Source organism: Terrapene carolina, unplaced genomic scaffold, assembly GCF_002925995.2.
Source record: "Terrapene carolina triunguis isolate 2854851 unplaced genomic scaffold, T_m_triunguis-2.0 Scaffold53, whole genome shotgun sequence".
NCBI classification, from domain to species: domain Eukaryota; kingdom Metazoa; phylum Chordata; order Testudines; family Emydidae; genus Terrapene; species Terrapene triunguis.
This window is the reverse complement of record NW_020664404.1, coordinates 20,417,061-20,444,906: the sequence shown is the minus strand read 5'-3', so window position 1 is coordinate 20,444,906 and position 27,846 is coordinate 20,417,061. Positions and strand designations below refer to the sequence as shown.

Sequence of the window (27,846 nt, the reverse complement as noted above, 5' to 3'; positions counted from 1 at the left end):
CGTAGGATTGAAACTACAATTTTTTGTCCTGAATATTAGTAAGTAGTTTTTATCTCTAGAGTTCTGGCTTCATAGATATAGGCTGCTAAAAACAGGGGCAAAAGTTTAGGAAAATCTAGTGTGTTATAGTGGTGGTTGGCTGAATTGAAATGACACAGATATTAGCCTTTTGAGACTTGTAAAAACTGTTTTTGGTAATTGGAGAGGGTTTGCCTATCAGTCATGAAGAGCTAAACTTTGCTAGATATCAGTTATAAAATATTAGCTTTATATACCAACTCAACTTCTATTGTATTGTACCATGGCATGTACTTGAGAACGCCTGATTTTTTTCCCCCCTTATATTAAATTATTGTAGTTAAACTTATGATAGTGAGTAACAGTGGACAGACCCATCATATGAAGTTATTCTTCACTTCCACTAAGCAATGATGAACCAAATTGTGTGCTGGTTACTGGAGCAGGTTAAACCTAAAAATTTTACTGGCCAAGGTTTCACTGTTAGAAATGTCACTGATATACCTCTGTCTTTATTCATTGACCACATATTTTATATTATGGAAAGTATGCACGTAAATGTTTTGGTCATTTATACTTTATAAATGTAACTTGTTACTTCCATGTTTCATGGCTGTCCCAGTTGATGATTTTTTTCCAGTGTGCATATTAGCAGCAAGATTATTGGATGTGATACTGTTGCTAATGTTGTGTTTATGAAAATACTTCTGATGTTCTTAATATATTCATCTGTACTATTTTTTTTCTCTGACAGGCTGATATGCTAAGGTCATTAGCTAGCACAAAACCAACAGTAAATGAACAGGATCTGGAAAAATTAACGAAGTTTACAAAAGACTTTGGTCAGGAAGGCTAAACCAAAGACAGTCATGGAACACTCCACCTTATGTTTTCTCTTTCATAGGTATTTTTGCCTCCTTATTGATGGCATTTCAAATAATTGCCAATGGAAAAAAAATCACTTCCTTCTTACTTTGCACATGGAATAGAAGATATCTTTGCAAAGACCCTTTGAGCTTTTGTATTGTATTGTTTTCCTCAAATGTCCATTAAATGTCTTCTACTGAGAGGTAATACTAAGAGTATAATTTTAGGATCATATGGCAAAGCAAAAGTGATGTGGTAAATTGTATTTAAATATTAGAAATCTCTTAAAAGATTAGTTAAGTTTTACTAAATGTTAAATTTTAGGCTATATCTGGTAGGTCTGGCTATAAATTATTTATGAAGTCCCATTGGGCCCAACAATAAATGACCTTTTTGTGGGTGGGAGAGGACGTGTGTAACTGTCAAGTGTTCTGAATGTCAGTCAATTAGCCTGCACATTAATTGCTTTCTTTTCAGTTAGATAAATACATAAAAAATTGCTAATAAATCAGATTTTGCAGATGTACGTGTCCTGTAAAATAGGTAAGCAAAGAACACTGTGATGGGGCCTAATATTTTGAACTTATGTAATGGCCAGTACTTATGATAAATACGGATATTGAACTGGTACTTGGCTCTTTTTCTGGTATGCTGTGTTTAATTATTGCCTTAAACAGCAAACTTTTGTTTTTTAATTCTATTAGCTGATAGACATCTGTCACTGTGCAATCTAGCAAAGACTCACTAAATTTAAGAATCTTGGAAGAAAGTTCTTCACTGATATTTTTTTTTTTTTTTTATCCACATTTATTTTCAGCAGGAATTTTGACCAAATATATAGAATGTTTTAGAGTACTTGCATAAGATTACATAATTGAAGGCCTGCAAGGTATAACCAGCCTTTGAATATTGTAAGTGAGGTACTTCTGGAACTAACTTGTGATCTTATTTTCAGAACCTGGGAAATTTAGGGAGGGAGTAGTAAAAGCCTACAACTTTGAGATGATGGGCTAAATTGTCCTAAGTACCTCCTTTAGTACAGTGCATAGCATGTATCAATTTAATGCTTAAAGATTTTGAAAATACCTCTCTAAACAAAATACAATAGTAGTATCATGTTACTTCCCGTGATTTTTTTTCTAAAGGAGTATGGGTTCTAAGATGTGCCTGAATGTAACTTACAACACTATAGTGTCAGCATTGAGTTTGTGCCTTGTAAGTTTGCACTGTACAGTAGATATGAAAGATCATTGAGGTATTTAGAATACAGTACATTCCATTATTACTGTAAAATTCTATCCCTGCATATGCTTTGTTTAAACTAACTTGCATTAAAAAAGAAATTTGTACATTTCGTAGATATATTATATGGTCACCTTTTGATGGGTTTGGTTTTCTTTTATGTACATATTTTGTGTACTGTATAAATCATAGCACTGGTGAAATTTGCTGTACTTAAATGAAGTAAAATGTCATAGTACAACAACTATACTCAGTTTATTCCTTCAGTATTTTCAAGGGGGTCCTGGACAAACTTTCTACTGCAGTTCATGGGTACAGTTTGCACTATTACACAGAAGCAATCTTCAGATATTTCTTATAATCCACATAGTACTGAAACTTCATTTCCTTTCCAGTAATCTTTCACTGTATAGTATACACCCAAATTCCTTTTTACATCATTCACGTCAATGAAATAGTTGTGCCTTTGTCTCACATTGCAGTCTGTGTGCATAATTCCAAATATTTACAAACCTGACAAAATTTAAACTAGAGACTTTAGTGCAATCTTGTGATTCTCAGAGATGTATCTTGGAAGTGCAGAGACCTGTGTTAAGCATACTGTGGGTTACCATCAATTCACCTTTCTGTAATCTCTTCATTAAGTATGTTCTGCTGGACATATTTCAAATGTGAATCAATAACTTTGTTTAGTTGTGGGAAGTGTTCTGTGTTCAGTACTTTTGCTATAGTGTTATCAATTTGCATTTCTTATTTGTAATGAGGTCCACAGATCCATGACATTGGGTAGCATGCTCTATGCAGCCTTGGAGGCAGACCAAACTTGTCAGTCAGAGGCAGGGAAAGTGTGGCTCCATCTCTGAGAAATTGCCAAATTTCATCTGTTTCTCCAGCTGCAGTCAGACAGTCCAGTTCCCCCATACCCACTTCAAAGCAAATTTTAAAGAAAAAGAAGGGAGAAAATGACTTAATTGCCAGGTCTGTTGTAAGAAAAATCCCCTGTGCCTGGCACAGATGACAGCAACCCTCCTGGGACCAGCAAGCAATTGATCCCTCCTTTCTCTCTCCCCTGCCCATTGTGAGGGGGAGGGTAGGTTGAAGCACAGTAGCAAAGGGCCAGGGAAACTTCCTGCCCAGCCCCCCTGGAGCTCTTGCCCATAGCCATGTCTGTTGACCACAGATCCGTTGCCGCATGGCTTCAGGGGCTGGGAGTTACTACTGGGGATCTAGGAAAAGAGCAAAGAGAGCAGGCCACCCACTTCCTCCATTGCACAGCAGGCCCCTTGCCCAGCCCTGCAGTGGCTCAGCTTGGTGTCCCTGAGGTGGCGTCAGCCTAGCTCCAGGCCACGTCCAGGGATCTCCTTTACACAAAGCATGGGACCCTGGGAAGCCCCCAGCTGGAACCTTGCCCTGAGAAAAAGGGGTTTTATGCTGGCAAGAGTGCTGCTGGAAAGAGAAACCACAAGGGCCCTATCCCCCTCCCTCCAGGGAACCATATGTCTGAAATGTTTCTCCTGAGGAGGAGGAACCAAGATGAGGCATAAAAAAGAGGTTTCACAGATGTTCAGACCCCACCATTCATCTTCTGAAGAGTCTGATTCAGGAGACTCCTCTTACCTTCATAGAGTGTAACAGGACAGATAATCCCCAATGTATCCTGTAATAGTGGGGTTGGGACAGTGTGCCACACCTAAAGATTGGGAAAGCAGTGGGCTGTTGTCCTCAGTTGCTGCAGCAGGTTGCCATGTGGTAATGGGCTGTCATTCCCAGCTCTCACTGTGGGTCACTTGGCCCTAATGTCCTGGTTATTGCTCTCAGCTTCTGTTGCAGGGTGCCATGCTTCATTACTACGTCCTTCCCACAGCAGATAGCTATGGAGAAATAAGAAGGACATCAGTCCAGACGTGGAAGAACTGGCAGGCACTGATGGACCTCTTAGCCTGCCACTTCTTTCTTCTATCCCATTCTATAAGACCAGAAGGTTCCTTAGTGTGCACCAATCAAAATTCATCCAGGTGGCTCCACTGAAGATAAACAGGCCTTTTTCCCTACTGGTCAAGGACTTATTTCTAACTGAGAATTTTTTTTTTTTACCTGAAAGAGTGGCCTCCTCTCTATAAAGGCCTTTCAGAGGTAGCCAACTCCAGGCAGGCATAAGCACAGCCCCCTCCTTTGGGCATGAAAACTGTTGAGGGCATCAAGCCAACAAGAATAAGTAAATAAGAGAGAATTGTCATTTGACACCCTAAGTGCCCCTACATGCTTTCACAAGCAGTGCTAAGGTGGGAGGACAGTATTGCAAGTATGGTCTTGCTCAACCTATTTAAAAAAAAAAAAAACTGCACAGCTTAAGAGCTTCTGCCTGAGGAGGAATCGGGGCATGCAGACAGCCATCCTAAATCTATAAATGGGAGCAACTGAATCTGTCCCACCTCTTCAGAAGAAAAACAGGCCTTGCTGTATATTATTCCTTCTTTCCCATTCCCCACCCCCAAAAAAAGTCCAAGCTATAGAGAGCTTCTTGACATCAAGAAAATGAACAGATCCATTGAAAAGAAAAATCAAAATTCAAGATGGAAACACTAAAATCCACACTAGCTGCCATCAATAAAAGGGACTGCAGGACATCAGTAGATGTGAATGATGCTAATCTCCATACACCAATTCAACAGTCTCCCAGATACTTCCTAAACTTTGATTTTGCAGCAAAACATTTCCAATACAGGTCCTTGCCCTTTGGTTTAGCAACAGCAGGGCGGCCAGAGAGCGGCAGCTGCTGGCTGGGACCCCAGCTCTGAAGGCAGAGCCGCTGCCAGCAGCAGTGCAGAAGTATGGTATTGCCACCCTTACTTCTGTTGCCTGCCAAGCTGGGCCCTTAGTAGCCGCCACTATCCAGCCACCCAACTCTGAAGGCGTCAGCACAGAAATAAGGGGTGGCATAGTATGTGTGACGGGTTGGGTCACAGAAACCCCTTGGGACTGCTACCTGATGTGCTGAGATTACCTCTAAGCCCGTTTTCCCTGCCAGCTTGGGACTTCAGTACCCTGTCTTGTTGAGACAGACACGCTAGCCTGCTGCAAACACAGACCCAGGTCTGAACCACGTCCCCCAAAAGCTGCAGACTTAACTGAAAACAGCTTAAGAAGTGCTCTGTCTCTAGCACCCAGCTCCCAATGGGATCCAAGTCCCAAATAAATCCGTTTTACTCTGTATAAAGCTTATACAGGGTAAACTCATAAATTGTCTGCCCTCTCTAACACTGATAGATATGCACAGCTGTTTGCTCCCCCAGGAATTAATTACATTGGGTTAATTTATAAGCAAAAATGATTTTATTAAATATAAAAATTAGGATTTAAGTGGTTCCAAGTAATAACAGAGAGAACAAAGTAAATTACCAAGCAAAATAAAACAAAAACATACAAGTCTAAGCCTAATACAGTAAGAAACTGATTACAGATGAAACATCACCCTCAGATATGTTCCAATAAGCTTCTTTCACAGACTAGACTCCTTTCTAGTCTGGGCTCAATCCATTACCTGGTACAGTCCTTGTTCCAGCTCAGGTGGTAGCTAGGGGATTTCTCATGACTGCAGCCCCTTTGTTCTGTTCCACCTCCTTATATACCTTTGGCACAAGGCGGGAATCTTTTGTCTCTTTGGGTCCCCACTGCGCCTTCCAAATGGAAAAGCACCAGGTTTAAGATGGATTCCAGTACCAGGTGACATGGTCACATGTCCTGTGAGACCCCAAGCCTTCATCCTTCCTGGCCTGACTCACAGGAAGGCTTGCAAGTAAACAGAGCCATCTACAGTCACTTGTCCTAGTTGATGGGAGCCATCAAGATTCTAAACCACCAATAATGGCCCACACTTTGAATAACTACAATAGGACCTCAGAGTTATATTTTATATTCCTAATTTCAGATACAAGAATGATACATTCATACAAATAGGATCAACACACTCAGTAGATTATAAGCTTTGCAATGATACCTTACAAGAGACATTTTGTGTGAAGCATATTCCAGTTACATTATATTCACACTCATTAGCATATTTTCATAAAATCATATGGAATGCAATGTGTCAGTATGGTATTGCTATCCTTACTTCTGCGCTGCTGCTGGCTCCATCTTCAGAGCGGGGTGCCTTGCTAACAGCCATTGCTCTCCCACTGCCCAGATCGGAAGGCAGCGGAGAAGTAAGGGTGGCCATAGTGTGACACACACACCCCCCCCCCGGCAACTCCCTTTTGGGTCAGGCCCCTCAATTTGAGAAACGCTGGTCTTCCCCATGAAATCTGTATAGGATAGGGTAAAAGCACACAAAAGACCAGATTTCACAGGGGGAGACCAGATTTCATGGTCCGTGATGCATTTTTCATGGCCGTGAATTTGGTAGAGCTCTAATGATAATACAAGAGCCAGTCATGCATCAAAATCCAGACAGTCTGAGCCTAGCTGCCTGGTTCTTGAACAGTCTCTTAAGCAAAGAGGTTATTCAGGGAGTTAATATCCACAATTTTAGCTTCCCAGAAATAAATCTCCTAAGCATACTCAAAGGCCTGATCAAGTTTTAACCATTGGTACCAGGACAAGGGTTTCACCTTCCTCCTCCACTCCCCATGTGCATTGGTACCACTGATTCTCAAATTTCTTCAAAATGACCTGGCAGTTCAGACTCTCAAAGATCAAGTTGCTGCTTTGTCTAGCATCTTTTGTGCAGTAAACAAATAGCGAATTTAGTCTCACCCAGATGTCCAGTGTTTTTCTTACAAGAGAAGCATTGCTTCTACATTATCCTGACATGCATAAAGTTCCTTTATGAGCCTTAGTTTTTAGTGCCAATGTGCCATTACAGGCCCTCCGGTTGAACCATTAATGAAAATCTTTCTCTACTTGCTCAACATTTTTTTTAAATGACAATCATGTCTGTTCACAGGGTGTTTGACTTAGGAGCTCTTTTCCTGGAACTTCAGTACTGTATGTTCCCTAAGGCTAATGTGGTACTCAGAACCAATCCTCTATTCATACTAAAGAATAACTCCAGGCTCCAGAGAGCACAGGAAATTTGTTTTCCATCCTTCTGTCCAGCTCCATCAAACTCCAGAGAGAAATTGTGGCATGTTTTGGATGGCTGCAATGCACTCAAAGTATATAATTAACACAGATCACAAGAACAAATGCTTTGTTTGTGCTTTATTATCCAGCATCAAAGGGAAACAAGGTTTTGAAATCCTCCATTTCCAGGTAGCTGAGATATTGTATCTCAAAAGTATACAAATCAAAAAGCGTAACTCCATCTTCCAATATCAGAGCTTGCTCCCTCAAAGTCATGGCAGCTTCATGGAATCATAGCAGTGTAAGAATGGAAGGGACCTCAAGTGGTCATCTAGTCCAGCCCCCTGCACTGAGGCAGGATAACGTAAAAGTAGACCATCCCTGACAGGTGTCCAACCTATTCTTAAAAGCCTCCAATGGTGGGGGATTCCTCAACCTCCATTAACAGATTATTCCAGAGCTTAAGCACCCTTATAGCTAGGAAGTTTTTCCTAATATCTAACCTAAATCTCCCTTGCTGCAGTTTAAGCCCATTACTTCTTGTCCTACCTTGAGTGGACAATGGAGAACAATTGATCATTGTCTTCATAACAACCCTTAACATATTTGAAGACTATTATCAGGTCTATCTTCCCCTTAGTTTTCTTTTCTCAAGATTAAACATGACCAGTTTTTTAACCTTTCTTCATAGGTGAGGTTTTCTAAACTTATTGTTTTGGTTGCTCTTCTCTGGACTCGCTCCAATTTGTCCACATCTTTAACTGTGGTGCCCAGAATTGGACAAGGTACTCCAGCTGAGGCCTCACCAGTGCTGAGTAGAGTGGGACTGTTACCTCCCCTGTTTTTTATACAACACTCCTGTGAATACACCCAATATTAGCCTTTTTCACAACTGCATCACATTGTTGTGTCATATTCAGTTTGTGATCCACTATAACTCCCAGATGCTTTTCAGCAGTACTACCTCCTAGCAAGTTATTTGTAGTTGTGCATCTATTTTTTTCCTTCCTATGTGTAGTACTTTGCATTGTTTCTATTGAATTTCATCTTGTTGATTTCAGACCTATTCTTTAGTTTGTCAAGGTCATTTTGAATTCTAATCCTGTCCTCCAAAGTGCTTGCAAGTCTGTCCCAGCTTGGTGTCATCTGTAAATTTTATAAGCATACTCTCTACTCCATTATCTAAGTCATTATAATGAAAATATTGAATAGTACTGGACCCATGACTCATCCCTGCAGGATCCCACTAGATATGCCCTCCCAGTTTGACAGTGAGCCGTTGATACCTACTCTTTGAGTGTGGTCTTTCAATCAGTTGTACACCCACCTTATAATAATTTATTGTAGACCACATTTCCCTAGTTTGAAGGATCACATGCCTCATACAAGAAAAAAAAATCTGTAAAGCAGCCACCTCTGGTCACCTGTTCATGTCACCTTCAAAATTCTACAAGCTGGACATCCAGTCATAGTCTGACGCTGCCTTCATTAGACAGGTGCCCCTCGCTGTAGGGTCCCAGTAACTATTAGGAAAGGGTTATCCCCTTTCACATATACATAACAGCATATAGTTCCCCTCTAAGTGGACACCGCTATAAAAATCCCAATGTCGTGGATCTGTAGACTTTACTTTGAAGAAAAATAAAATGTATCTGTGTATTATCTGAACATTTTCTTTCTTGGAGTAATGAGGTTCACAGACCCAACACACCCTGAATGGGCTGTTAACTGGGAAAAGATATTGAATTATTAATTGGCACTCAAATTTTTAATTGAATTCCTTGCTCTGCAGAAGTGTTGTTCTATGTAGTCTTAATGCTTAAATTTCCTTACTGATATAGCGTGCTTAAATTTTCATAAACTATGGAAGTCTCTCAACTGGCAGTTTCTCAGTGGTGAAGCCACACCTCCCTGCCTCTGATTGGCAGGTTTGATCTGCCTCCAGGGCTGCATGGAGCAGAGTACACAATGTCATAGATCTGTGGACTTCATTACTCCAAGAAAGGAAATTTTCAAATACATTTTCCTATATTCTGTTGTAAGAGAAATTCTAGACACTCGACCTCAGGTGAAAAACAAAACCAAAGAAACCAACCCCCACATTGTTTATTGGTATTTTAAGCTATTTCTAGAATGGATTTTTTTAAAATATATTGCTGATAAACATCAATGTTTAAAAAAAATCAGAGATCCACCTACAAAGATGTTTTTGGTTATGCAAACTTGGGAAACTTAGAGAAAACAAACATAAAATCCCCATAAAACTTCATAATTAAGCTGATCCTAAAATATGCCTGCTGTTGAGAACACGAGTGGGGAACAGAAATAAAACAAACCCACCATCATATCATATAATTTTACACAGTACTCCTAAATATTCTTGAATTGCAAAATAAAAACTTGTATTTTTTGGACATATGGACAGGGTAACATTTGAATTCATAGATTTCAAGGCTAGAAGGGATCATTGTGATCATCTAGTCTGACCTCGTGTATAACACAGCCCATACAGAGAACTTCCCCAAAATAATTCCTAGAGCAGATCTTTTAGAAAAAACATCCAATCTTGATTTTAAAATTCTCAGGGATGGAGAATCCACCATGACCCTTGGTAAATTGTTCTATTAGATCATGAGAAGCTGGAGTGCTTCTATGGAGGCTGGGAAAGCTACTCAGCCCTATATTTGCAATAAAGACTGAAATGTGAATTGACTTTGGCTGCATAATATTTACTTACAAGAGGTTTTTTTTCTGGACTTGATAGAATCTATACTACATTGGCAAATCTAAATGGAATACAATAATAAATTTACTCTGAATGTCTTTCCCTCAAATGGGAAGGTGCACTCAGTGAAATAAGGTTATTTCGTTCTCACGTAATCCATATTAAGCACATGTGCATCCAAAACAAAGTTATACTAAATGGGAGTGACCATTTCACAGGGTCTTGGATTCCTGCATTGAGTCAGGCAAGGATCCTTTGGAAAAATAACAAGGAGTCTGGTGGCACCTTAAAGACTAACAGATTTATTTGGGCATAAGCTTTCGTGGGTAAAAACTTCACTTCTTCAGATGCATAGAGTGAAAGTTACAGATGCAGGCATTATATACTGACATATGGAGAGAAGGGAGTTACTTCGCAAGTGGAGAACCAGTGTTGACAGGGCCAATTCAATCAGGGTGGATGTAGTCCACTCCCAATAATAGATGAGGAGGTGTCAATTCCAGGAGAGGAAAAGCTGCTTCTGTAATGAGCCAGCCACTCCCAGTCCCTATTCAAGCCCAGATTAATGGTGTTAAATTTGCAAATGAATTTTAGTTCTGCTGTTTCTCTTTGAAGTCTGTTTCTGAAGTTTTTTTGTTCAATAATAGTGACTTTTAAATCTGTAATAGAATGACCAGGGAGATTGAAGTGTTCACTTACTGGCTTTTGTATGTTACCATTCCTGATGTCCGATTTGTGTCCATTTATTCTTTTGCAGAGGGACTGTCCGGTTTGGCCAATGTACATGGCAGAGGGGCATTGCTGGCACATGATGGCATATATAACATTAGTAGATGTGCAGGTGAATGAGCCCTTGATGGTGTGGCTGATGTGGTTGGGTCCTCTGATGGTGTCACCAGAGTAGATATGGGGACAGAGTAGGCAACAAGGTTTGCTACAGGGATTGGTTCCTGGGTTGGTGTTTCTGTGGTGTGGTGTGTAGTTGCTGGTGAGTATTTGCTTCAGGTTGGGGGGTTGTCTGTAAGCGAGGACTCCTTGTTGTTTTTGTAGATACAGACTAACACGGCTACCCCCTGATATTTGGAAAAATAGTATGTGGTCATGTAACTTAGACTGTCTCATTATGCATATGCATCAGGGGTCTGAATTAAAATTGCACAGGCAAGCATTTCCTAACTCCTGAGTGCTCGACTTTACTGTTACGTTCCAGATTTTTACATACATCATCTTAGAGTATCAAATACAGTGGACTACCTATTTACTGTATTGTTATAAAAACTAAAACAAAAAGTTGTAAAAATCAGAGAAGGTTTGTGGAAGTCCTAACAAATTCACCTGTCATTAGTCTAGCTGGCTCAAATGTCTCAGTACAGCAACCTTGGCTGGATTAGGTCTTCTTAAGATGTTTGTAGAAAGATGGTTCCAGCTTTCACATTTTTGAGGAACCCTCGCAAGGCAAATATTTATAGCTCTGATTTTATTTTCTAACAACTCATCTTTTGCATCAATTTGTCATTGAATCCTAACTTCTAATGAGGAAAGCCTGATGCAGGGCTCCTAAATTCTGAGGCACATGTCTACACTTTGTTTTGGGGAAGAAACTGCTTCATTAAATTTACAAGTTAGTGTCTTGGAAACAATCAAATGTGTTTATAGAACAATTCTAAACTTGCAGCGACTGGTTTAAATTCCAGAAGATCTGTTTCACAGTCTGAACCTAGTAACACAGCTTGGAAGGCTTTCATCTATACATAGAATCATGTTCAGTGTCACCATGCTCTGAATATATATTGATAGCAACCTTTTTTTCCTGGCACAACAGTGTCTTTTCTGTGTTGCACAACTATCCTTCATTCAGGGCATTATGGGAAAATCTGTGCATTTTTCTTATACTACTTTAACTTTTAGTAGTCATAGCTAAGGATTTGTGGGTATCTTTTCCATGTGTAGAAATGCACTTTAGGGAATCTGCAGAGAACAGGAATGCAAAAGACCAGCCAACCTAACTGCACAAGTATGATTCAGGTCGTTTCCTCCACAGCAGAACCATGTTACATTCTACAAGTTGCTTTACAATTGTCCTACTCATGAGCAACCTCCAAAAATGGTACACCCACATCTTTTACCAAGCATGCTAATTATGTTGTCTGTGGAGTAGAATCAAGTGTGGTGTCATTCATAATTACAACCTTATTACAAAGTCATTTTAAATATTTGTGTGAGGTGCCATATACACAAGAAAAACTTCTAATGCCACAGCTAAAAGTGATCTACATAGGAGAAAGGGGGCACAAACACTTTTCTCCCTTTGTCTAAGGTCTAAGAAGTCCTTAAACATACTTAAATTAAATTTGTTTTGCCATATAAACATCAGGAACTTCAAGCTCCCTCATGCCTGTTTCATCTCCTGGAGGACTCACTGGAAGACTTCTGAAGTGACTTGAAAGCTTTTTCAGCCCTTCACTGCAGGTTGGGCTTGTTTGAATCATCAAGAAATTTTCTTCCAGCTGCTTATAGGATGCTTTGGTTGAAATCAGTATTGTTAAAAATCAACATACTTTTTTCAAGTCTAAATAAGAATTCTGTTTCTTCTTAATCAGGTTTCATTTTCATGATACCGAAGATGTCATCCAACTCTCTAGTTCTCCAGGGAACAGACAAACAAACAGTGAGGCAGACAAATAAACAGTGACAGGTTTTTCAAGTGCTTGTACACAAATGCTGGAAGTCTAAATAATAAGATGGCTGAACTAGAGTGCCTCATGTTAAAGGAGAATATTGATATAATAGGCATCACAGAAACCTGGTGGAGTGAGGACAATCAATGGGACACAAAATCATTCCGGGGTACAAAATATATTGGAAGGACAGAACAAGGTGTGCGGGCTGGGGGGGGGGACTATATGTGAAAGAAAATGTAGAATCAAATGAAGTAAAAATCTTAAGTGAATCCACATGTTCCATAGAATCTCTATTGTGGCAGACCCAGACCAGTGGGGTACAGAAGTCTGGTAGAGGGCAAATATACTGGTCACTGGATGAGTAGTTTTCTGTTCCCTGAGTGACCAGAGCAGGGGCTGCACTAGAGTAATCAAGAAGCTTCTAGAATCAATTAAGGCAGGCTAATCAGGGCACCTGGGTTTTAAAAAGGAGCTCACTTCAGTTTCTGGTGGGAGTGTGAGGAGCTGGGAGTAAGAGGTGCAAGGAACTGAGATTGAGAGGGTGTGCTGCTGGAGGACTGAGGAGCACAAGCGTTATCGGACACCAGGAGGAAGGTCCTGTGGTGAGAATAAGGAAGGTGTTTGGAGGAGGCCATTGGGAAGTAGCCCAGGGAGTTGTAGTTGTCATGCAGCTGTTACAGGAGGCACTACAGACAGCTGCCGTCCACAGGGCCCTGGGCTGGAACCCGGAGTAGAGGGCGCGCCCGGGTTCCCCCCAAACCTCCCAATTGACCTGGACTGTGGGTTCTCCCAGAGGGGAAGGTCTCTGGGCTGTTCCCCATCCCACATGGTGAATCTCTGAGGCAAGAAAATCCACCAATAAGCGCAGGACCCACCAAGATAGAGGAGGAACTTTGTCACACTATGGATAGTAATTTCATGCTCTAATAAGAATATAACATTAGGGATCTATTATTGACCAGCTGACCAGGACAGTGATAGTGATGATGAAATGCTAAGGGAGATTAGAGAGGCTATCAAAATAAAGAAGTAAATAATAGTGGGGGATTTCAATTATCCCCACATTAACTGGGAACATGTCACCTCAGGACGAAATGCAGAGATAAAATTTCTCGATACTTTAAATGACTGCTTCTTGGAGCAGCTGGTACAGGAACCCACAAGGGGAGAGGAAATTCTCAATTTAGTCCTGAGTGGCGTGCAGGATCTGGTCCAAGAGTGCTCTCCCATCAGCATAGCACATCTTCATCAGATGCACTACAGCAGCACAGTAGTGTAGACTAGTCCTTAGATATAGTTTGGGCTGCACAGAATTGCTCTCCTGCTGCCCTTAAAGCTGTTATAGTATGTAGTTACAAAGTACTCTGTTTCTTTTAAGAGTGATGGTTAAGGGGGACTACATAGGGTTGCCTGTTAGATTAAGGGGGACTGTATATAATGGTAATTTGTAATCTCAGAGTCTCTTCCTTCATCCAGTCTCAGTTCCTTTATTTTTAGGGGTACCATGTAAAATGAATTTATGATTGGGCACAATACAACCTCAACATTTAAAAGTTATAGAAGAATGGGGGTATTCACTTGGGAATTGCTCGAATAAATGCCATTTTGTACAATGTGCATCTCAGAGGTCTGGCCGCCACCCAAGAATCCCCCGTGGCCAGGGGAGCTGCAACAATTTGTGTAGTGGGGGTGCTGAGAGCCACAGAATCAAACTGTAAACCCTGTATACAATGGAAATCACTTCAAGCCAGGGGTGTGGCAGCATCCCCCGCACCCTTAGTTCCAGCACATATGGCAGGGGATGCTGAGGCAGTGCTCTGCCCCTATTTTCCCTTCTTCAGGGCTCTTTAAACTAACTCCACAAAGTCTCTTTCAAATACACTTAGGAGTCTGGGTTTTATTTATTAAATTAACAACGTTTTAAAAAAAAACAACCCACCACAGCCCTCCTCCTCCCCAAGGAAGCATCCCTTCCTTGAGGACCATTGCAGGAGACCTGCTCTACAGTTCCCTCACTCCAGGTGCCCTCACCCAGCAGCTTCCTGCTGCCTTTTACCCTGGGATCACTTGATACAATCCAGGTGTGTCTCCTCCTGTAATCAGGGCTGGCTTAGCCCCAGGGTCTCCAGCCTATGGGTAATCCACCCTGTTACAAGTCTACATTCCAAAGGTATAGCATTCCTTTTCAAAACATTTTTGCTACATCTAAATTGGGCTAACTTCTATGAACCTCTAAGCTGTTGTATCATAGGTATAAAATGGGGTAAAATCCCAGAAATCTTATTACGCTTTGAGGGGTTGAATCAATATACTGCTCAACTCCAGTACAAGAACTTCCATCTTCTAGGCTATCCTGATCTACATGTCACTGTGGGTCATGAGTATGTACCTGTGATTTGAGGGCGAGGCTATGATTTTATTTTCTTCTGTTCTCCCCTACCTATCCAAGTGGATTAGGGCACCAGGTCACAGATTAGCAAGATTTGTTTCTGTCTGCTCCACCTTCTTCTGATGCCTCAGCCTCTTTAAATAGTGTGTTATTCAAGGCAGGGACCTTACTTTTACACATGTTTATAAAGCCACGTGATCTCTAAACCATAAACAATAATTCCTTCTGACTCATATGTTTTTGTCATATCTGCCTCCATAAACAATAATTCCTTCTGACTCATTTGTTTTTGTCATATCTGCCTGCAACAGTATGACGGTCAGACGACAAGTGATAATTACCAAAATCTAGGGCTGAATAGCTCCTGCTCTTGTCTCGCAACTGTTTCCACCCCATTTATTTTGTTCTCACCATGTTCCAGTGTGCACCATAACAGTAATTGGTTAGAAAAGAGAGGGAGGGAGCTCAGGAAAGGGAAAAGAGGAGTAAGAGCTTCAAATTACTCAAGTGGAAGAGTGGAGCATCTCTTAATAGATTGTCATCAAGGCCCATTGTTTTGGGGGTTTATTTTGTTTATATCTCCCAATAATTTATTGGTGTTTATTACAAAAATTAAACTGGTGAAAATTGGTACCCAATATTAATTTCATAAGAATATAAGACTGGCCATATTGGGTCAGACCAATGGTCCATATAGCCCTGTATCCTGTCTTCCAACAGTGGCCAGAGCTAAGATGCTTCAGAAGGAATGAACAGAATAGGGCAACTAGCAGGTGATTCATCCCCTCTCATCCAGTCCTGGCATCTGGCAGTCAGAGGCAGGGCTGGCTCCAGGCACCAGCTGAGCAAGCTGGTGCTTGGGACAGCAGATTGTTCGAGGCGGCGTTCTGCCCAATCCTAGGGCGGCCCGGCCGCTTTTTTTTTTTTTTTTTTTTTCCCTGCTCCGGCCGCCCTGTAGGGGGCCGGAGCACCCTGCAGGGCAATCCTCTTCCTTCCCTCCCCGCAGACCGGAGCGGAGCCCTCGCGGCAGGCAGCAGGAGGTGGCGCAGCGGGAGGGGCCACATGGCAGCGCCCGCGCTGTAGCCCTGGCCGCCCCCTTCTCTCTCTCTCCTGCCCGCTCCCTCCCCCCTACCCCCCCCCCCCCCCGCCCCCCCCCCCCCCCCCCCCCCCCCCCCCCCCGGCCCCCCTTTTTTTTTTTTTTTTTTTTTTTGCTTCGGGCGGCCAAAAAGCCAGAGCCGGCCCTGGTCAGAGGTTTAGGGATACCCAGAGCATGGGATTGTTTCCCTGACCATCTTGGCTAGTAGTCATTGATGGGCCTATCCTCCATGAACTTATCTAATTCTTTTTTGAACCCAATTATACTTTTGGCCTTCAGAGCATCCACTGCCAATGAGTCCCACAGGTTGACTGTCCATAGTATAAAGAAGTACTTCCTTTTGTTTGTTTTTATGTTGCCTATTAACTTCATTGGGTGACCCCTGGTTCTTGTGTTCTGTGAAGGAGTAAGTAACATTTCCCTCTTCACTTTCTCCACTCCAGTCATTTACAGACCTCTATCATATCTCCCCTTAGTTGTCTCTTTACTAAGCTGAGCAGTCCCAGTCTTTTTAATCTCCCCTCATATGGAAGCTGTTCCATATACCCTTATTGTTTTTGTTGTCCTTCTCTGGACTTTTTCCACTTATAGCAGGGGGCTAGCTACTACAGTGTTGGGACTTAGATGGTATTTTGATGAACAGCTTAGTCCCCTTCTCTCCGTCAATCAGATTGCTATGGGGATTGGAACTAGTAGAGAATACTTTTATACAGCAGTGCACAAGGTAAGGAATGTTGCAATTTTCAAAATCATCAGGTGTGCACTTCAGATCTTCCAAATCTGAAATAGCATCAGTATGACTATTTAGACTTCTAACTCTTTCACCTTATTTGGTAGGTCTCTGATTGATGCTTGAATTTCAGCTGTCATAGATATGAGCTCAATAAAAATATCTTTAATGTCAGTATTTGTAGAAGGTGTATGCTTATCTGTTTCTACATTCTTTTGTTTAAGGCATGCTCATTCTGTGCCAAAATAAATATTGGCGACAGATCTCTTGCCTTTTGGGGAAAAAAGGTATGGATAGTAGATTTTCCCTTTGCTGACATTTAAGCAGCAACCTCTGACTACCTCTTTCACAATCCTTCAATTACGCTATTTTCCTTTTCCCCCATTCTTTCTTCTTCTTCTCCTCACTTTTCTCTCTTCCTTCCATTTATTTTCTCTTTTTCTATCCCCCTTTCTTTCTCTTTTCCTTGTTTTTTCTGTCTCCTTACCTTTCTTTCTCTTTTAAAGAGGAAAAAAGACAAGAGATTATCTTTGTGTTGCTTTATTCTTATTTCAAAGCAGCAGTTATCTTCTTTTTCCTTTAGCTATTTTTTCTTCCATTCTTCCATCTTTTCTGTTGAAGGACGTTGTATACAGGAGGAGAGTGGAAGGAAGAAAACAATAGGGGGTCTGTCTCTTTAACTCCTTTTTTCCTTCAGAGCTACAGGGCAAACACAAATCTAAAATCTGCTCCCCTTCTCTTGTTTACAGCAGTAAATAGATAATGATTATTTCTACTTCCTCCTGTGCGATTAGGCTGCTAGTAGCGCCTGCTGTTGCAGGGTAGCGGCAGAAGGGTAAAAATAATTGTGAGCAGTTCCTGCTGCTTTGCAGGATACCAGATAGTGCTGGAGTGGGAGGGAATTGTAGTGAAGATTCCCTTGCTTCCTACTAGAGCTGTCGATTAATCGCAGTTAACTCATGCGATTAATACAAAAAAATTAATCACGATTAAAAAAAGTAATCGTGATTAAGCGCAGTTTTAAAACTATTAAACTTTTAAAACTATTAAACAACAGAATACCAATTGACATTTATTAAGTATTTTTGGATGTTTTTCTACATTTTCAAATATACTGATTTCAATTACAACACGGAATACGAAGTGTACAGTGCTCACTTTGTATTACTTTTGATTACAAATATTTCCACTGTAAAAATGACAAAAGAAATCGTATTTTTCAATTCATCTCATACAAGTATTGTAGTGCAATCTCTTTATCGTGAAAGTGCAACTTACAAATGTAGATTTTTTTTATTACATAACTGCACACCAAACAATGTAAAACTTTAGAGCCTACAAGTCCACTCAGTCCTATTTCTTGTTCAGCCAATCGCTAAGACAAACAAGTTTACATTTATGGGAGATAATGCTGTCCGCTTCTTATTTACAATGTCACCTGAAAGTCAGAAAAGGCATTCGCATGGCACTTTTGTAGCCAGCATTGCAAGGTATTTATGTGCCAGATATGCTAAACATTCATATGTCTCTTCATGCTTCGACCACCATTCCAGAGGACATGCTTCCATGCTGATGATGCTTGTTTAAAAAAATACGTTAATTAAATTTGTGACTGAACTTCTTGGAGGAGAATTATATGTCTCCTGCTCCATGGTTTTACCCGCATTCTGACATATATTTTGTGTTATAGTAGTCTCGGATGACGACCCAGCATATGTTGTTTGATTTAAGAACACTTTCACTGCAGATCTGACAAAACACTAAGAAGGTTCCAATATCAGATTTCTAAAGATAGCTACAGCACTCGACCCAAGGTTTAAGAATCTGAAGTACCTTCCAAAATCTGAGAAGGACAAGGTGTGGAACATGCTTTCAGAAATCTTAAAAGAGGAACACTCTGATGCAGAAACTACAGACCCCAAACCACCAAAAAAGAAAATCAACCTTCTGCTGGTGGCATCTGACTCGGTGTAGCAGGGTGAACACCCACTCCAGCCCTGAAGGGGTTGGAAAAGCCCTGCAGAGGGCTGGGGCTGCCAAAGGGAGCAAAACCCTGGCTGATTGGGGGAAGTGGCTGCAGCTGGGGCCACACCCCAAACCAAGCAACTGGGCCTTATCAGAAGGCCAGGGAAGCCAGAAGGAGTCTCTCTCTCTGATGGGAGAGGGAGACAAGCCTGGCTGCTGGGGAACTCACCCAGGGGGACCTAGAGTGAGGCAGGGCTGGGGAAAGGCCTTAGGAGCTGGGAAGCCCTAGGCCAGCAACTCCCCAGGCTGCAGGGCCTAGTTCTAGGCCCACCTAGGTATTGGGGTTGCAGAGGGGCAGCCTGAGGGTGGGTGAAGGCAGCCAGTCCAAACCCCTTTGCCTGTGATGAGTGGCTGATACTGCAGTCTGCCCCAGTGAACGGGGGCTAGATGGAGACTGGGCAGTAGCCAAGACTGAGGCGAAGTGGGGATAGCTGGGAGGGGGAGACCCAGAACTGAGGGGTGTACTGCCAGGGGGCAGCACCCCAGACAACTAGGCACCGGGGTCCTGGGAGGGACACAGGGCCAGAGGACAGGTGGATCACCGGCCTGCAGAGGGCGCTCCGGAGCTGGAACGAGCTAATTCCCAGAAGTCACCAGCAGGAGGCGCCGCAGGGGTGAGTCTCCTCCTCTACACTCGGTTATAAAAATGAACATGCGTCTGTCCGCATTACTTTGGATCATTATCGAGCAGAATCCGTCATCGGCATGGATGCATGTCCTCTGGAATGGGGGTTGAAGACGAAGGGACATATGAATCATTAGTGCATCTGGCATGTAAATATCTTGCAATGCTGGCTACAACAATGCCATGCAAATGCCTGTTCTCACTTTCAGGTGTAAACAAGAAGTGGGCAGCATTATCTCCTGCAAATGTAAACAAACTTGTTTGTCTGAGCAATTGGCTGAACAAGAAGTAGGACTGAGTGGACTTATAGGCTCTAAAGTTTTACATTTGTTTTATTTTTGAATGCAGTTATTTTTGTACATAAATCTACATTTGTAGGTTCAAGTTTCATGATAAAGAGATTGCACTACAGTACTTGTATTGGGTGAATTGAAAAATACTATTTCTTTTGGTTTTTTACAGTGCAAATATTTGTAATCAAAAATAAATATAAAGTGAGCACTGTAATTGAAATCAATATATTTGAAAATGTAGAAAACATTCAAAATATTTAAATAAATGGCATTCTATTATTGTTTAACAGTGCAATTAGTCATGCGATCAATCGCAATTAAATTTTTAATCACTTGACAGCCCTACTTCCTACTTGTTGCTTTTTGCCTATGGCCTGGCTTGGAGGAGGATGACTGAGCTAGGTACAGGAAAGCCTCTTAAGCAATTCCTACTATCATTGGGTAACAGCTGTTGCTCATTAATAGATTCTGAATCCTGACATATAACCTTTGGTATCTCTGACCTATGTCATGTAATTAGAGCAAGGAAATAAACATAATTATCTTGCCAGCACTCCTGTGTTTCACACCCTTATTACATGATGGCAGAAGAAAATGTAACCTTTGCCAAAAATTGATCAAATGAAGTCAGCTGAATCTTTTAGTCTGGAAAAGAACCTGGCAGAGAATTGGAGGAGGTGGTTTTAGTCAGTGCTTCCAAAATTCCTGCAAGTAACTGCAAAGACAATGGAGAAATTGTAGAGAGTGAAATCCTCCATAGGGCTATTTGGGGCAGGCCTAGAGGCACTGGAGATGTATAATACATTCCATTGGGAGTGTGAGCAGGATATACATATAACTGGTATACATATAATAACTGATAACTCAATCTTGGCTGAAGCAAACTCACAAGGGGTTGGCAGTTGTCATTCTCCAAGATGATCTTCCCCTAAGCCATACGTGTCCTAAGTCCTGATTGCAATACAACAGAATTGTGCTGAGATTGAAAAAGAAATGCTGGCAATTGGCTTTGCGTACATGCAGTTTAATGAATACGCTTATGGACAGAAATAGATCATGGTAGAAAAAAAAAGACCATAAACCACTGGAAGTCAAATTACAGAAACTATTGTGTAAAATTCCCCACTAGATTTAAGAAAACAATATGAAATTGTAAAAGTACTTGTTAAATGTGAAATACAGACACAGAGATTCTTATAGTAAATATACTTTCAAGACAAACTGTAAAAAAAAAAGCAAAGAAAGGAGATGGAGGAACAGGCTGAAATAAATATAATTCAATAACAAAACAAAATGTGACCAGCTCAAATGAGATGCCCATAATGACCCAACCTCACAATAGCTTGAGAAAGTAATTCTAGATGGATGGCCAGCAAAAGAAAACCAGGCACCTTCAACTTGAAGCATAAAAACATATTGAACTATAGAGATTAAATTTCTCCATTGGATGGGATTCTGTACCAAGGATTTTTCTGTCATTTTGCTATATAGCATGAGGTTGGAAATGTTAAGCATAATCCCCTGTGCCCCTGTGGATATTGAGAAGTGTAAGAGGAGAATCCAAGTTGTCCTATTATGGCCAGGCTTTAATGTTGCTATTGAAGACAAGGCAACCAAGTGTAAAATCTGCAATAAATACAGGAAACTGAATGCAAAAGAAACCCACAAACCAACTGGGATTCCAGATCACCTTGATCCAACTTTGGTTTATGTCTATCTGAGTTAGAGGGATAAGATTACCTCTTATTTGTAGACTGCTATTGTTTTCATTATTAGTGAGCTCTTACATCACAGTTTGCTCACTATGGGATTCCAGATGAGTTAATAACAGATAATAATGTTCCACCATTCATAAGTGACTCATTTTCATTTTGGGAATTCCTTTTGGCAAATTTGTTCAAAATATGCCAAGCCCTTCCTATGATCAGTTATGAGAGTTGGTAGAAGAGCTGGTGCTAACAGCAAAGAACTAGATGTAGTAAATAAGGTAAGCCCTGGAGGATTCAAGGATGCACATTTAACATTGCTGGAATATCACAACAAATCTCACAAAGATTTACTAGGACTTCCAGTTCAGAGATGTATGGCCCAAAGAACAAAAACCTTAGTTTCAACATCAATTAGGTTTCTTAAATCAAATACAATTAGCCCTAAAGTAGTTTCAAAAGTAGCTATATGCCAGGAAACTTGGCATGTGATGCAACCACTGTCTATCATGCTGACCAGTATCTTCTCACTGTTAACTTATGCTCCCCCCAGCATTCATCCCATCACAAGTGGAACATGATGTTCGCTTTTGGAAAACAAACTGTTAGCATCCTGCCACGATAATACCAAAGTCATGACACAGCCATCCCTGATTGTCAGTCAAGTGGGAGAGACAAGAGATGCCTAAATAAAACCCGGGGAAGAAGTTTCTAGCCTTCATGGTTGAGAAGAAAAGCTTCTAGATGTAAAGGATCATAGACAAGAAGGAAAATAAAAAGAACCCAACATTTATTATTTTTTTTAATCTTGTGATTTTTTTAAGCCGATTTTATGCTTTTTTGATGCCTGACGTATGATTTTTGGACCATTAGGATGGACAGTTCTGCCCTGACCTCTATCCCAGATGTGTCTAGCTATGTATTTTATTAATTGGCAGCACTAATCTGTGCTGGTTGTTTCTGGTTGATACGATATCTGCTTACCTCCTGCAGCAGCCCAACTGACTGTTCTTCCCTAGGAGGTGAAGGAACAGAAAAGGCAGGGACTCAGACTGGCTGGGCAGGCTGGAAGTTATCTGAAGGCTGGAGCTTTTCCCATCATTACAAGACTGGTTGGTTCCAGCGGAAGCCAAAATCCCAGAGTGGGCCTGGGACCCATGTCATGTAGCCTTGACACATTTCAAGTGACTGGAGCCAGGAAACAAACATCAGTCTCAGACCAGCTCTCCTGTGTGTCACATCCTAGCCATTACATTACAACAGAGATGATGTTTGGAGGGGGGAAGGAAGTTCTTAGGCCCAGATCCTCAAAGGTATTGAGGCATTTAACTCCTATTGAAATCAGTGGGATTAGGTGCCTCAATACCTTTGAGGATCTGGGCCTTAGTCTTTTGGAAAAATAGAACAAGAAATTGCTCTGTAGCAGCTGCAGCTGCTGGTCACCTCTGAGACCCAGAAAAAACAGCCACTGTCAGTCTGTCCATCCCTGTCCCACCAATAAAAAAGGTCCTAGTGCAGACTATAGCTAGTTGCTAGACTGTTTTAGAGAACCATTTTACAAAAACCAACCCACAATATGTGCACATCTTTTAACCAGCAGCAAGGCAGTACAAAAACCGGCCAAGAGACAACGGTAGCTGATGCCATTTCTTGCGCACAGTGGGACTTAGCTAGATCCAGGCCACACCAAGGACTTTCACCACAATGGTGCTCACAGGAGGGGAAGCGGAGCTATTGCTCCAGTTATCTGGTCCCTGTTTATTCTAATTTGCTGGTCAGCACCATATTGAGGAGTGGGAGGTAGGCAGAGACAGAGGCACTAGCACTGTTTCTAGAGTCTGCAACCTGCCTGTTTGCACTTTTAGTGATCTTTTCCTTCACCTGGAAGCATCTGAAATTGGGCAGATCTTCTCACAGGTACTGGTTGTACTTTGGGAATATTTTCTTACCAAGAAAGAGGTAAAAAGGACACTTTTGGTGGCAGGCATTTTGAGTGTGGCATCACCTATATGCTACTCTGTCCCATTACTTTGATACTAAAATTGCTATCTGCCTTTGGTCATTACAAATAACTTACCTATTTCCATGTTCTTCAACCTGTAACATAACTTATTGCTAGATTTTGGTTGGACTCCCACTACAGTAGAACCTCAGAGTTACGAAATCCTCAGGAATGTAGTGGAGGTTATTCGTAACTCTGAACAAAACGTTATGGTGGTTCTTTCAAAAGTTTACAACTGAACATTGACTTAATACAGCTTTGAAACCTTACTATGCAAAAGCAAAATGCTGCTTTCCCTTTATTTTTGTAGTAGTTTATGTTTAACCAGGGCCGGCTCTAGGTTTTTTGCCGCCCCAAGCAAAAAAAATTTTGGCTTTTACACATTTTCACTTTGCAATGTTTTTTTGTTTTGTTTTGACCAGCTAGACTGTAGCAGCTCATTCAGAGTTGTTATGGTCTTTCATGTCAATGAGGATTTAGGGATTCTCAAGCCCACAAATCTCCCAGCTGCAAAGCAATGTGAACTACATTTGCCTGCTAAAAATCCTTACACTGTTCTCCCTGGGGGTGGGGGGAAGATGCACATATGCAAGAAGTTGCATTGCTAAAATGCAACCACAGTGAGAACAGAAATCAAACAGCGCCAAATCACTGGGTCACCCGATGGACTAATCAATGAACCATTTCTACGGGAGTGGGGGGGTCAGAGAAGGGGGAAATTTGGGGCCAAAGTCTAGTAGTTTCTCAATCAAAACTCTCAGTAACTTCAGGCTGGGATCCTGAGCACCTAGACACCCCCGCCCCAGCCTGGTAGTTTGAGGAGCAGGTGCCAACCTGTCCCCTGCTTTTCAAAGCAGCTCTCCCCACCAAGGGGGAGGGCGCTTAAAACTGCTGCTGGGAGCGGGTCCCAAGTTTGTTGATTTCTCAATTGCCCCCACCCCACCTGCAGCGAGTCCCTCGAGGCCCAGGCCAGCGCCAGGTGCGGGGGCCACATCTGTGGGCGTCCTGTCCCCCGCGGACTCTGCCAGGCGCAGCTGGAGCCACCCCATCCGCGCTGCCCCGAAGTCCCAGGAAAGTTTCCCTGCGCCACCCACGAGCGGGACTTTCCCGAAGTCAGGGCGTGGCAGAGCAACCCGTGCCCCCCAGCTGCTGGCGTGCCGGGACGCTGGGGCCAGCTCTGCGCCCGCCAGGGGGCTGCCCGCTGGTGACCCCTCCCCGGGGCCGCGCTGGGGGCGGACCTGCGCAAACTGACCTGGCCAAGCGGGAGCAGCGCCCCCTCCTCTGCGGGCGGCTCAGCGCATCGTCCCGCCACGGTGCTGGGCTCCCGCGTCTCCTGGAGCCGGCTGGTGGCTCCGTCTGGGCACTTCAACGCCTCCCCTCTGGCAGGATGCAGGGAGCTGGGCTGGGAGGAGGGCTCCGCGCTGCTCCGATCGGCTGGGAGGGAAGGACACGGGCTGCCCTGCTGAGTTTGCTGCAGGGCGCTCCCCTCCTCCAGGCCACCGCCCCCTACAGGGCAGCTGGAGTGGCACACCAAAAAGAAAAAGGAAAAAAAGGGCAGCCGGAATGCCGCCCCTTGGAATCTGCCGCCCCAAGCACCAGCTTGCTCCGCTGATGCCTGGAGCCGGCCCTGTGTTTAACACAGTACTGTATTTGCTCTTTTTTTTTTTTTCCTGTCTCTGCTGCTGCCTGACTGCATACTTCCAGTTCCAAATGAGGTGTGCGGTTGACTAGTCAGTTCGTAACTCTGGTGTTTGTAACTCTGAGATTCTACTGTACCTCCCTCAGACAGAACAGCAGTATCTTTAGGTTGACCGTGTTAGATACTGTCCAAGGATAAGAGAATGGATTTCTGTGCTCCAGTAGGAGATCATCAATTCCATCCATGTGGTTTCCAGACTATTTCCTGTCCTGAATACAGATCACAAAGGGGCCCCTATGTCATCTTTGGTTAGACAAGCTCAGACACAGCTTTTGGCTGGTGTCTATTTCTCCCATATTCTCCTTGAGTCTTGTAATGTCTTCTATATTTATTATTACCAATCATTAGTTTCTTTCCATTCCTACTGATAAAACACTTGCCATCATGTTGGTAGTTTCTCAATATAATTCTTCCTTTCTTCCTTCCTCATATTTCTCTCCCTGCTCCATTCTGTTCAAAACATTTAAGCTGAAATCATCTCTCTTCTTTTCTCGCTCCATGCCAACTCCTTCCCAAATCTCTAGAGCCCTGCGCAGATACAAAATTTGTATCCTCAGCCGATCCACAAAAATGATCCGTGGATCTCTGCATCTGTGGATTTACAGGGCTCTCCAAATCTCATCACTGGCTTCCCACCTTTTACTGCATCAAATTCAGGCTCCTTGCCCTCACCTTCAAAACTGAGCATGATCTCTGCCTACATCTCAGCTCCAGTTTCCTCCCACTCTATACCTCTAATCTCCTACTAGTATTATTTTCACACCCTTCTTTTTTTCTGTCTTGGTTAGTCTCTTTGGGGCTAGGACCTTGTTTGTTTTTTTTACTTCGTAAATAGCTGTGTGCAATTTTAAGATGCTGTAGAACAACTATTATTAATAATATAATATGTGGGTGTTTCTCATTCAGGAGATAATAATTATATCCTAGGCTGAGAATACTCAGAGACCTATATGCTTATAGCAAATAAATTCTTTGGTTAAAGCGGAGGAGTTGTTTAATTCCGATTGCCCAGGCAGTTTTGTGTTTTTAATTGCTGTCCTGCAAACAATTTGCTCGCGCTCTGTAGCCAGGACTACTAGTTCTCCGAGCCCCCCACATGCTCTTTCTTAGCTACTCAACAGCTGCTCAAAAGCGTGGGCCTTCCTGAGTGTCAGACACGCTGAGCAGCAGCACCAGCCGAGATCCAGTGACAGCTACGGGTGCTCAGCAGCACCTCTGCAAATCAGAGCCCGGCGGTCCCCACATTTCCTGCCAGAAAGGGCAAAACTCCCACCAGGAGGAGCAGGCGGGGAGCTCTGCGCTCCTGCCCTGTGCAATCCGCGGGCGCGAGCCCGGCCTGACCCTCCTGCGCCCGGCAGCGGCGGCCTGTTCACCGCGCGCGCGTTCCCTAGGGCCAGGGCCCGGGCCGGGGCAGCGGCAAGGCCCGGCCAGGAGCACACTCCCCGCTCGCCCCCAGGGGGCGCTCGCGCAAGCCCCCTCCCCCCTTGCTTCTAACGCCCTGCGGCCCTGGACGCACTCACGGGGCACCTATCCCCGCGCACCTTACGCCAGGCTGGCCAATCCCCGGGCAGGATCACGCCCCACAGACCTCCGACCCGCCCGGCTAGCCAATCCCCTCGCAGCTCACCCGCCCCGCGGGCCAATCATGGAGCCGCTGTCCGCCTTTTCCCTCCCCCTCCCGCCTCCTGTGACAGAGCGGCACCCTAGGGCCAGGACTGGGGCGGCGCAGAGCGGCCGCCGCTGCGGAGCGAGCTGGCCCCTGGCGCTGTCGGCCGCGGCCCCCGGAGCAGCCCGCGCGGCCCCGCCCGCCCCGAGCCATGCTGCTGCTGCTGGCGGCCGCCTGCGTCGTGGCCTTCGTGCTGCTGCTCTACATGGTGTCGCCGCTCATCAGCCCCAAGCCCCTCAAGCTGCCCGGCGCCCACGTCGTGGTGAGTGTGGGGGCGCTGCCGCCTCTCTCCGCCCCGGGCTTCTTCGCCCTCCCCTCCGGCCCCATCGCCCTGCCGGGTGGGCGGCGCTGGGGCCAGGCTGGTGTCGGGGAGAAGATGCCGCCTTGCCCTGGTTTCCCGGTTGGGGGGCAGCGGGTGACTCGAGATGGGGACCCTGCGAGGACATCGCGGTGTGTATGTCTGTATGCACACCTGTACACGGCGGGCGGGCGGGGTGTACAGAGGAGTGTGTGTGTGGAGGCATTTGTACGTGAGGTGCGGATGTAGTGCGCCTGTGTCTGTGTGTAGACACACATCTATACACAGAATGAGGGTGTAGCGGGGTGTGTGTATATAAATACTTAGGGTGCATGTCTGTGTATATACACATAGTATATGGATGGAGTGTGTGGGGTGTGTATAAATACGTTGTGTATATCCAAATGCATATAGTGTGGGGGCGGTGGGGTGTATATAGGTGTGTGTATAGATACATTGTGTGCATTTGTGTATACAGACCACATGCATATATAAATGTACATAGTGTGTGGGTTGGATGTATAATGTACACCCACATATGCACATATACTGTGAGGGGTGTGTGTGTGTGTGTGTATATATATATATTCAAGTATCAGGAGGTAGCCGTGTTAGTCTGTATCTACAAAAACAACAAGGAGTCTGGTGGCACCTTAAAGACTAACAGATTTATTTGGGCATAAGCTTTCGTGAGTAAAAACCTCACTTCTTCGGATGCAT

At 43.4% G+C, this 27,846-nt stretch overlaps 2 protein-coding genes and 1 long non-coding RNA gene across 3 annotated transcripts in view; 2 read left to right on the top strand and 1 right to left on the bottom strand.

Moving 5' to 3' along the window:
- Nucleotides 1-2,349, top strand: part of VPS4B (vacuolar protein sorting 4 homolog B) — a 49,494-nt gene extending 47,145 nt beyond the window's left edge. Inside the window, exon 11 of the mRNA XM_024203953.2 lies at nt 773-2,349. Coding sequence (XP_024059721.1) covers nt 773-874 — 102 coding nt within the window. The 3' untranslated portion in view covers nt 875-2,349. The remainder of the gene's footprint in view (nt 1-772) is intronic.
- The window catches only part of LOC112109437, a 32,832-nt gene extending 7,929 nt beyond the window's left edge, over nt 1-24,903 (bottom strand). The window contains exon 1 of the long non-coding RNA XR_002908310.1: nt 24,716-24,903. This is a non-coding gene — a long non-coding RNA (uncharacterized LOC112109437). The remainder of the gene's footprint in view (nt 1-24,715) is intronic.
- A 1,978-nt stretch (nt 24,904-26,881) lies between these two features.
- Nucleotides 26,882-27,846, top strand: part of KDSR (3-ketodihydrosphingosine reductase) — a 31,186-nt gene continuing 30,221 nt past the window's right edge. Inside the window, exon 1 of the mRNA XM_024203943.3 lies at nt 26,882-27,090. Within this exon, the coding sequence (XP_024059711.1) occupies nt 26,980-27,090 (111 nt within the window). The 5' untranslated portion in view covers nt 26,882-26,979. The remainder of the gene's footprint in view (nt 27,091-27,846) is intronic.